The sequence below is a fragment of the Pholis gunnellus genome (genome assembly GCF_910591455.1).
Source record: "Pholis gunnellus genome assembly, chromosome: 1".
Classification (NCBI taxonomy): domain Eukaryota; kingdom Metazoa; phylum Chordata; class Actinopteri; order Perciformes; family Pholidae; genus Pholis; species Pholis gunnellus.
Window position 1 is genome coordinate 29,210,078 of NC_136528.1, and position 11,045 is coordinate 29,221,122.

At 42.9% G+C, this 11,045-nt stretch overlaps 2 protein-coding genes across 2 annotated transcripts; one reads left to right on the forward strand and one right to left on the reverse strand.

The window, feature by feature from the left end:
- Positions 1 to 301: 301 nt before the first annotated feature.
- syap1 (synapse associated protein 1) lies at positions 302 to 5,000 on the reverse strand. Its single transcript, XM_079159601.1, has 9 exons — positions 4,706 to 5,000; positions 4,237 to 4,355; positions 3,918 to 3,984; positions 2,905 to 2,978; positions 2,639 to 2,778; positions 2,311 to 2,462; positions 1,452 to 1,501; positions 1,193 to 1,349; positions 302 to 1,065 (listed from the first exon to the last, which is right to left on the reverse strand). The coding sequence occupies exons 1-9, from the start codon at positions 4,908 to 4,910 to the stop codon at positions 935 to 937; spliced, it is 1,095 nt and encodes a 364-aa protein (XP_079015727.1). The 5' UTR covers positions 4,911 to 5,000; the 3' UTR covers positions 302 to 934.
- A 434-nt stretch (positions 5,001 to 5,434) lies between these two features.
- Positions 5,435 to 7,774, forward strand: phospho2 (phosphatase, orphan 2). Its single transcript, XM_079183621.1, has 4 exons — positions 5,435 to 5,493; positions 6,087 to 6,164; positions 6,404 to 6,498; positions 6,631 to 7,774. The coding sequence occupies exons 2-4, from the start codon at positions 6,094 to 6,096 to the stop codon at positions 7,185 to 7,187; spliced, it is 723 nt and encodes a 240-aa protein (XP_079039747.1). The 5' UTR covers positions 5,435 to 5,493; positions 6,087 to 6,093; the 3' UTR covers positions 7,188 to 7,774.
- The last annotated feature ends 3,271 nt before the right edge of the window (positions 7,775 to 11,045 follow it).

Consider the following 11,045-nt stretch of genomic DNA (forward strand, 5'->3'; position numbering starts at 1 on the left):
AGTCATAAACACAGGAGAGAAAACAATCTAGATCAGACTCTAAAAATAGATCTCCGGAATTGATTTTCTCACTTGCCTCTCAGTGCTTCTGTGAATATGCCTTTAATATACGGGTACAAAAACTGTTATAAAAAATAATCTATGCCATGTGTTAACTTCATTAAAAGGCTTTGTATCATATTTCAAAACACTAGCAATAGTCATTTTAACACCTAGATACCCTGGGCTTTGTGGTCCCCTTAAACATGATGTATATTGTCCATAATAACAGATACATATTTATTTAAGCCTGACAGGTTCAACAGAAAAGGTAGTGTTTCAGTTGCAGAGAAACAAAAGAAAAAGCAGACATGAACACAGTACAGTTTGTGAAAACGCGATACAAAATGTAAAACGACAAGCAGATGTAAATGGAAGGGGAATGCCATTTGAAGTTAGGTATATTGTTTTTATTTACAGAAATGTAACTTTACATTTGACTTTACTTTATTAGAACTATACCGAGACTTTACTGTACAACCCACCAGAAAGCAGCAGTGGAAACAGAGATATAACATGTTGTGTCATTTCAAACAAATACCCCTCCATTATAAAATCCACTGTACTTGTATCGGAGTGCCCTCTAGAAGCTTTTTTTGTCCCCCCCATCAAAAAGAGAGAGGGTAGGGGAAAGCAAGTAGATAAAAGTAGGAAGGGGTGATGAAGTAGCGTAACTACTACTAATACACCTGGATAGACCCACTGCTTCCAGCAGAGCTGACACCCTCTTGCTAATAATGGATCTACACCTTCATCGGTGTACAGGCGTTTTACAAGATAGTAATCACAGTCGGGTCACAGAGAATGTGGAAGTTCACCCCTCCCCCCTGTGCATCACCGGGTCACGATTCCTCCGGCCCGATCAGCGAACAGGAGGCCGACGAGCAGCAGCCGTCTAGTTATCGTCGGCCTGGAGCATCTTCTCGATCTCTTGGTCCCACTGGTCGTCTCTGTTGTCCGCCTCGGTCACCACCTCGTACTCCTGGAGCTCCTGCTGCAGCTCCTTCTCCCAGTCCGCTGTCTCATCTGAATTGGAAAAGGAAGATCACGAGCAAGACGATTATTTACTTCACACTTCAAATCGCAGGACGGTGTCTTCCAACGTCCAAATACAACGTGTAGCTGAAGAATCAGAAACGGTCATAAAGCGGACCATCGGGAGAGGGGGCGCTGTCCTTCTTGTCCAGCACCAGCTGCTCCATCTCTTTCCTCAGGTCCTCCTGGTTGATGCCCGTCGAGTCGAAGGCGTCGCTCACAAACTCGGACACGCCGGGACTCGTTGACATCTCCTCCTCTTCCTCCTGAGGTGGCTGAGGGTCACGGAGACGGGAACAGAGAAAGGACACAGACTGTACTCGTCTTTCTGAAGCTTTAGAATGATTGTTGGAGAGTCTGTATTTCAGTGCTCTTACCTGCTGTTTGTCGCTGATGGAAACTGGTGGAGTTTTTGGTCGGATGTTGTCTACAATATAAAATCATACAGTGCTATTAGTTTTCCACATTCCAAATCACAATGTGGTGTTTGCTTAACTTGATGACCCGAGGATTTCCTCTTGTCACATTCAGCTACAGAGCTCCGTCCATACCACAACTTCAAATCTTTTCCTTCAGGACTCTAATCAGATGATTTCCCAAGAGGACAAACAACTCCAGAGAGAGAAATCAGAGACACACGAAGGGGACAAAGCAGATTATTCTCTCTCACCACATCTTCTAACTACAACCTAACTGGTATTTAAAAAAAGAAGAGCGTGCCGTGTGCACCTCACATATACTTCAGGCCTCGCGTGCACGTTATATTTTTCCTAGAGCAAGTCTGTATCATTTATATCATATGCATTGAATGTGTTGTAACTCTGTTATGTTGTTCATTCTGTACACATGATATCTATCACACTTCTGTCCATCCTGATAGAGGGATCCCTCCTCTGTTGCTCTCTGAGGCAAATTTGTGATTTTGGGCTACACAAAATAAATGTACTTTAAATGTAATGGTTTTAATTTAGGCTATTAGCTAATTTCATTGATCGTCTGATATTTTTGCACACCCATTTGTAAAATGTCAATCCAGGGCCCTTTTTTAAACTTTAACATGTGATGAATTACCGATACGCCTGCCACAAGTAGCCACAGTCTTTCATCGACAGGTCTAACGAGTTGTGGGACTGAGAGAAGTAATTGATTTAACTGTTGATGAGGAAATCGGGCTCGTGCACCCAGTTCAATGATGACTTGAGATCAGTAACCCAGAAATGTGGATGACATTCGGACCTGTTAAGACGACGTCCTCAGGTGAGACACTGGCCCCTCTGTCCTCGCCGTCCTTCTGCTGCTGCTGGGCCGCCAGCGCCGTGAGCTGAGCCGACTGCTTGATCAGAGACACCCGGTAGAAGTAATTCCTCCAGAAAACCTCTTCCTTCACGCTGTTCAACACATCACATTTCATCATTTAAATGTCAACCCCATGGGTACACACACACACACACACACACACACACACACACACACACACACACACACACACACACACACACACACACACACACACACACACACACACACACACACACACACACACACACACACACACACAACTAACTGTTTAGGAACCAGGTCGAAGCGCATGCAGTTGAGGAGCTGGTCCTCCTCCAGCATCACTGCAGCCAGAGGATACATCTGCTCCATGTCGAAGTGGAACTGAACACCGGCAGGAGGGTCGCGCAAGAAATTTCTCTTGTCCTACAATCAGCAGCCGGAGAGCTCGGTTTCAACAACAAGTTTGTACAAATGATATCCGGGGATAAAGAGCGATAACGTCACACAGGTGTTGATACATTCATTTAGTGCATGAAGTCTTTTGCTTACAGCTGACAGGGCGAGGATCTGCTGCTGGATGGTCTCCTCCTCGTTGTAGCCGACCCACGGAGGCACCGCTGCGTCTGGACACCAAAAATCAACACACACACACACACCTTCAGTGGTGCTGCGACACCAAGTATATTAGATCATGGGAGAGGTTTTTCAGCACCCTCTAGTCTTATCTCTCACTGATCGCGCTCTCTATCAATACGGTGTTGCAAGGTTGCAGATTGAAAAGGAGCAATTCACCCTTTCACGCTACAACGTAGCAGCTAATGACGATGGAGCAGCTGATAATAAGCCTGACATTTCAAATTTTCAAGTGTAGTCCAACATTTAACTTTCTAAAACTACTTCATTCTCATTTCACTTTTATCATATCTATTTTTCATGTGCATTAGTCTTCATTTGTGTTACTGTTTATATTTTCACTGCACTGAACCCATTAGTTTGTACGTCCCAGTAAAGCACCACCCTGTATATAGAGTGCTATACAAATAGTTTGATTGACTCGTTGAGTTGGACTTTTTTAATGATCATGTTATTATTGGCGTAGCTTGCTGCAGTGTTTTTTTAGAAACAGCGCTGCACTTGAATGGCGATATAGCTGCAGAAGTTGACACCAGCTTGGATGAACAGTGGTTACAATGGACTCCAATACTGACATATTTAATGAGCTGTGAAAACTACAAATCCTCATCAAGTCAACACAGCTGCATTAATATGCTTATCATACAGTAGGATTCTGTTGGGTTTAGATGTGACCTCTCCCTATTGTGTGAAAACGTGAGGTCCACTTCCCTTGCTTCATTACTGACACACTCCCACTGTTTCGAGAAGGCCTCAGTAGTGACTCCCACACAAAAATACAGGATGTGTGGAGCAAGTGACTTAATCAGAAGCTAGTTTGTCCTGTGAAGCTTTCACGGAATAAAACAAACATTTATAGGAGAGGTTACTCTGTAAGGAGTTGATCGTTTATTGTAAAGAAGATTCCTGTCTCCTGATTCTGACTTTACCAGATTTTTTGGACTTCTTCTCTTGGACGAACTTCTCTTGCTCCTTCTGAAAGTCTCCCAGGAAAGTCTGCAAACACAAACACACACACACACACACACACACACACACACACACACACACACACACACACACACACACACACACACACACACACACACACACAGAATAAGAGGAAAAGACCCGTGGGAGCCATTTCCTTTAGAATGTTGTCAAGCTAACATTAGGACATGCTGAGCAAACAGCTGCTCTTGACAACAACAACAAATCACAGAGTTGCCTCCAACATGCTGCCAAACGTGTCAAACAACACCAGCATGCCTTGTCTATGATGCCGTCGATCTTTCCTTCTTCCACCGTCTTCTTGATGGTCTGAGCGGTCTCCACCACCGACTCGGAGATCTTCTTGGTGGCACTGGACGCGAAACTGAAGATGTAATCTTCAGAGATGAGAGGACAGCGTGGGTGACAACAACAACACCATCATATAGCGGGACTATTGTAAAAAAAACATTGCTACAATAACACAACACAAATCTATCAGGAGACAGCTCCTCTTGTTAGCACTGGGCAACAACGCTGAAGAGGAAACCTTAGCTACATTCCAACAGATTAGAACACGATGGGGAAAGCTTTCACTGAGAACTACAATATGTTGGGTTTAATGGGGGTATGCTGAGCTAACATAGACAGACAGATGATTTATCCAACCACATCTTCGAGCCACTGAGAAGCATTTAGCTCATTACTTAGCTTAGCTAGTTTTAGGGGAATGCCGTTTCTTTCTCACCACCAAGTCCTTTCCCGTGCTCGGAGTTTTCTTGGTCCGCCTCCGGTTCTCCGTCCTCGTCAGCTGGCTGCTGTTTGTTTACCTCGTTCTGGGCTTCCACCACCTTTTCTTCTTGCTCCACGACACTCAGGTTTTCTTTTTCGTCCGATGTCTTCGTGTACGTCTGGTTCTCCAGACCCAACCACGTCCCGAGCCCCCTGAACATGTTGCTCGGGATAAAATGACAAGTTTTAGCTTTAAAGGGGAGGAAAAGCGACAATCTCAACCGAGAGTGATTCTTGACTCTACGCAACCAGGAAATAAACGGGCAGGTTTTCTTCTTCTACGTTTTGTTTTGTAATTCCAGTTGTGTGTTACTGCCACCCAGTGGTCAGAGGAGCGGAGTGATGCCTTCATGGGTCCTCTGTGTCAGTGGGTCCGTGGTTGGTTTTGTCATAAATGCGACTTGCTGCATACTCGGTGTTTTTGTCGGATAATTTGACAAAATATGATGCAAAAATAAATTGTGAATCTGTGCAATATTATTACATAGTTATTTATCACAGCAAACCACAATCACTTTTTAAAACATAAAACAACGTTTAAGTTGCATAATATCTCAAAGTATATCTGAAATGGGACATGGGACTGTTGCTATAATAATAATTGTTACAATAGTTATTGTAAAAGACCAAATGTGGCACTTCACCAGCAGGTGGCGGTAAAGAGCTCAGAATAGGTTTGTCATCTCTTGAACACAACAAGGCGAGGAGGAAGACAGGAGCGGACTCATGTCAGAACAGGCTGGGGTCAGTTTGCCGTGGATGGTAGTTTTACCGAATATCTTAGAGTTATATCTGAAGCTGCGGTGTAGTCAAGTACAGATATCTGTAATTCCGGTTATTATTCGCACTGAGCCTGATCTGAATTGTTGGAGCACGGTTTCAATGGAAGGATTTCCGGGCTGCTAGGCCGTTTACTTGTACGAAGTTACACCAGACCTCTTACAAAAATCTGTCATTTGAAACACAGCGAGCTTAAACTTGACTTTTTATAGTTAAACGGAAATCATTTTAAACATCTCAGCGTTAACTGAGGTGTTGTGGTAAAATCGGCGTGCGTAGGAGAGCGATTTATTGAGATACAACAGCTGGTTTGGTAACTTCCAGCTTTTTGTGCTCCGTCACGGTGTTTGCTGCTCAAAGATAAGATGGTTGAGCGTCACAGACGGAGCAGCTACAAGTAACGTTAGATCATTATAAACTTACCACGCCGCGGCCTCATGTCACGACTAATACCGCTCAATGCAACGAAAATGTCAGATATTTATGCTCATAATAATAGCTGCGCCAGGTCTTATTGTACATTTTTCTTCTTTTGAAACAGTGATGTATTTTTCCAGGTGAAACATGAAGACTCTAATGGTGTTCGATTTCGACCACACTGTGGTGGATGACAACAGTGACACCTGGGTGATAAGGTAAATAACATTGATTGGAATCCATAATTTAAACATCATACAAAACACGAGTTGGGCATGTTTTTAATGCTGCAAAATGTATACAAATCTACAGCACTACCACAAGACTGTGGTACGAGTAGATCAAAATACCACACTGACAGGATAACTGTACAGTAAAGAACACAGATGAAATACAATTTTCTATGTTTTAATTACAAGTGACAGCTGCGGATCTTTTTTCTTTTCTCTCCTCCCAGATGCCTCCCAGATCAGACTCTTCCGGACTCGGTGGAGAACTCCTACAGAAAAGGCCACTGGACTGAGTTCATGGGCAGAGTGATGAACTACATAGGTGACAATTCATTATCCTGTTTGTAGGCTGTTCATTTATTCGCACATACTTAGAATCTGCAAAGATCTGTTCATTGACATTTCACTGCTACCACCGAGCTGCTTACTCTTCTTTTTTTATCCGTCCACCCAGGAGACCAGAAGGTCAGCCCCGACAGGGTCCGCAGTGTGATGGAGACCATCCCCTTCACCGCTGGCATGACGGACCTGCTGACGTTCATATCTGATCACAAGAGCACCATTGACTGCATCGTCATCTCTGACTCCAACACCGTGTTCATAGACTGGATCCTCCACGCATCTGGACTCCAGGCAGCTGTCGACCGGGTCTTCACCAACCCGGCTAAGTTCAACGATCTCGGGTACATGGAGGTGCAGTGCCACCACTCCCACGACTGCGATCGCTGCCCCGTCAACCTTTGCAAGAGAAAGGTCCTGGAGCTGTACCTGTCGGAGCAGTGCGATGGCGGCGTGGAGTACGAGCGGGTGCTCTACGCTGGCGACGGTGGGAACGACCTCTGTCCCACTTCCTGTCTGAGGGGGCGCGATGTGGTGATGCCCAGGAAGGGGTTCACCCTGGAGAAACTGCTGGCCAGACTGGAAGACGACGCGTCTCTGAGGGCTAAAGTCATTGTGTGGAGCAGTGGCACTGACATCCTCGAGGAACTGAAAGCAAGTATGCAGTCGTAGGCGGGCCATGGAGCACAATACTTGATCAAAGTCTCAGTTGCAACTTGAAACTGAAATATTGCACTTGCAGTTAAAAAAACTAAACAATTGACTGCCAAGAGTATTTATATTATATATTTTAAAGTACAATTCTGTTGGTATGATTATATAAAATTAGGTACAAATCCTTGGCAGTAACAGCCCCCTCAAACAAGTTTAGACTCTGAGCTACAGTTAAAGATTTGGCTTTTATTCAGATGTGGTGGCATCTGTGCCCAATTACAATACAAATACAGAACAGAAGCAATGTTTACATTGAGCTGGAATTCGGGGATCAAGGTTTACAGAAAAGCCCCAGTACGAGACGGCAGGTTGACTGGAAAGACAGTATGTGTTGTGATGGCAACTGGTGCTCAGTTGTTGAGTGTTCGTGCTAAGCTAAGTTAATCGTTCTCCACATTTATATGAGAGACATGATCGTAGTACGGATCTTCTCACTTAAAGGCGCTTTATGTGATATTTAGAGCACAGCTATTGCTTCCACACGGCTCTCAACATGGCGCTGGCGGCTAACAGTGCTAACTACGGCAAACAGAGCTGACAGTGTTTACCGGGGGGGGGAACCGGGGGGGGGGAACCGGGGGGGGGGGGGGGGGCGCCACGCTTCCGTTATCGACTGTAACCGCCGTAGGAGAGCAGTGCGGTGTTTCAAAGCAACGAGAAGCTCAGATAGCAACACACACTATATCTTCACACAGCAACTAGTTGTTCGCTGCTGCGTTGATGCTCTGAATATCGAATAGAGAACCTTTAGCGCTGGGCAAGAAAGCAAATAATTGCATTTCCCAAAATATTATCCCTTAATAGAAACTTAATCCCGCGTATCAACTGTTGTTACCATCTTCCAACCACATTAAAACATACTATTTTAATCCTCCCCTTCAGTACATATGTCATGACCATATGTTTATAAGTATGGGTTTATAAATATCAGTTCTGATCTATGATATGATAGCACTTCAGCTAACTGATATGCTTTTAAAAACACAGCTTGTGATTAGACCTATGTATAACCAGCATATATTGTATTGCAATAAGCCTGTTTTATTCAGGCAGACAGTTTGACTTGTCCTAGTAGGAGAAGCTCAGGTGTAACTCTTTAGTAAGCCATGTCACTGTGACAGTGAGCCATAATTCACATTCATTCATTTGGTAATTCTTTCACCTCTGCTTCTCCTACTGTGACATGTCAAAATGTCTTCAGTGAATAAGGAGTGTATATTTATTAGTATAGCTAATAAATATGATGAAGTCTGGGCCAGGAGACAGCATTTCAAACAGAACACCTCTACATTCATTTACCTCAGTTGCACAATATTCTGTCAAGATTATTTCAATCCATTTTGTCAAGTCCATCGTTCATAATATGTCAAAGTTGTCTCATGTTACTTAATCAACTGAAAAAATGAACTTCCCCGATACTACAATTTTAAAGATCATCATACAGTAATGGAACACATTACTGAGCCTATTAGGTCTCACCCATAGTAGTGTTTTGGATTGTATTTTTGCTCTTTATACAATGAATCCAAAATGTGCTGCTCTGAGATTGTGAACATTTCTTCCCTCCGGTGATTTTGACTGTTTAATATCTCAGCTCTGTGGTTTGTAGTCCTACATGTGAAGCTATCTTGATTGTTTGAACCAGGTTTAGATTAACTGATCATGTTAACGCTGAGTTGGCTCCATTAAATGGCTTGAACCTCAATTTATTATTTAAGCTCAATGAACAAAAGTCAGAGCTGCTGTTTTTAATCCATCAATGCTTCACACATTTGAGAAGGCTCAAGGTTTCATTCAGTAATATTATCCAGATGTATTAAAAATGATCCTGGGACGTGGTCCATATATACCAGCGATGCAACATGTGAAATGTGATTTGTTTATTCTTAATCTTGTGATTCTAATGATGCAATTAAAACCAGAAACCTCTTGGATTCTTTTTTCCCCTCATGTCTTCATGCCTTTGTTGAACTGTGATGTGTGGGGTTCGGTTGCATGAGCCAATATAGTAGTTTCATTTTTTCTTTGTGTAAATAAATGGAGTGGGCAAAATACTAGAAATATACAGTATATTGGCCTTTATTAATCATGGTTTAACCTGAAAAAAGCAACTAAGTATCCAGTCAGTCATGTGCCAAAGTGTTCTATCCTCTCAGCTTCCCCAGATGATGGCCATATAGTCAATACAATCGCCAAAGAGAAAACATGAGAAATGTGAGGATAAACAGGAATGTGAGGGGAAAAATATAGTTTCATCCTGAAGGAACCATGAAAGTGTGTCATATTTCGTGGTAATCCATCAAATAGTTACACACACATTTGACTCCAAACTGCAGCTGTCAACCTCATGGTGGCTCAGGGGATCGCCAAAAGTAATTTGGGTTCATCCTCTGGGAACCATGACTGTCTGTAGAAAAGGTTATGCCAATGCTTCTAATAGGTGATGAGATATTTCTCATCATAAGTATACAACTTTGACCTGCTGGTGGTACTATAACAAGGTTCAGGGGATCACCAAAGTCAGTGGGCTTCATCCTCTAAATGATGAGAAATAAATAAAGAAATATATGAACTTAATGTAATTTCATCCTTTTCTAAATATAATCATAATCATTATTATTAGCTTCTGTTTTTGCCCAAACTTCAGCCGGTGTTTAAGAACTGATTCATTCTCGCCTTTCAGATGTACAGATACATCCTCTAAAAGATGCAAGTATATATTTCTTCCCAAGGCTGTCAGAGAAAAAGCATCATTGGATTGGCACAAATGGAGGGGGATTTGAAGACGGATTTGGAGGGATGCAAGCCAACAACTCACAGAGACAGCTCTTGCCTAAGATCTAACCTGGTATTATGATCCAAGACGCAGCAGGCTTTGTTTACTTTCTGGATCGCTCTTCAGTGGGAAGCAGCTTTAGATGAGGCTCGCTGTATTAAAGGAAGATGCTCAGTTGCATAAGTAACAGCCATGCTCAACAGTGAGGCTGTCAAACTGGGAGACGAGTCCTGGAAGTTCGGACTAGTTTACTCAGAAAGTTTGGTGTTTAGGCCGGAGAGAGGGCTCGGAAACAGCTGGTGTCCGTGGATGACCGGAGGTTTTACTCCATCATATTATCAGTTCTTTATTTATGGCTACTGTAGGTAAGGCAGTGTCAGTCTGTCTGTCTATCCGTAGTAGCCACAATAAACCAGCATGCAATGCAGCTACAAGATATGTTAAGGATTTTTTGTGTTATATAATAAAAATGAAAAACATATATTTATATCTCAGGAGCTGTGGGCAAAAACACAAGCTGAGTGCACGAAATCCAGAACAGTCTTACAAAAGCAGAATGTACAGTACTTGTGATGACCCTCCTGGGTGTATTGTGGGCCCACCTGAAGTCTGTAATTATTGTGCAGTCCTTGAAACCTTTCACTAATGGGCGTCCATGTTTTTATTTGAAGTTTTAACCTGAGGTCTATAATGATCCTGTTCATGATTCATTTTGAGGTCTGTTGGCGAGGAGCCCCACAGTTCTAATCCTTTCATATTTGTCTGCTTACACCATGCGTATTTGAAAATAAGCGCGAGTGTATGTGTGCAGAGCTGCAACACTTTGTTGGTTAATCGATTAGCTGATCCGGAGCAAATCAATTTGCAAGTATTTCGAAAACCAATTCATTGTTTTGAGTCATAACATTTTAAGAAAATAAAAATGGCAACACTCACGAGTTTCAGCGTCTCAAGTGTGTCTTCCTGGGTCTTCTGTCTATCTCTTTGTATACATTAAGGATGTCACCTTGGACTGATGAAAATTGTGATGGACATTTTCC

Bases quoted from the DNA above. Each gene is read 5' to 3' on its own strand.
- syap1 (XM_079159601.1), bottom strand. From the start codon at position 4,910: ATGTTCAGGGGGCTCGGGACGTGGTTGGGTCTGGAGAACCAGACGTAC. The intron at 2,979-3,917 runs GTAAAGTCAGAA...TTTGGTGTCCAG, and splicing joins GAAGAAGTCCAAAAAATCTG to ACGCAGCGGTGCCTCCGTGG. The intron at 1,066-1,192 runs GTCCGCTTTATG...TTTCCAATTCAG, and splicing joins CAGCGCCCCCTCTCCCGATG to ATGAGACAGCGGACTGGGAG.
- phospho2 (XM_079183621.1), top strand. From the start codon at position 6,094: ATGAAGACTCTAATGGTGTTCGATTTCGACCACACTGTGGTGGATGAC. The intron at 6,165-6,403 runs GTAAATAACATT...CTCTCCTCCCAG, and splicing joins AGTGACACCTGGGTGATAAG to ATGCCTCCCAGATCAGACTC. The intron at 6,499-6,630 runs GTGACAATTCAT...CCGTCCACCCAG, and splicing joins CAGAGTGATGAACTACATAG to GAGACCAGAAGGTCAGCCCC.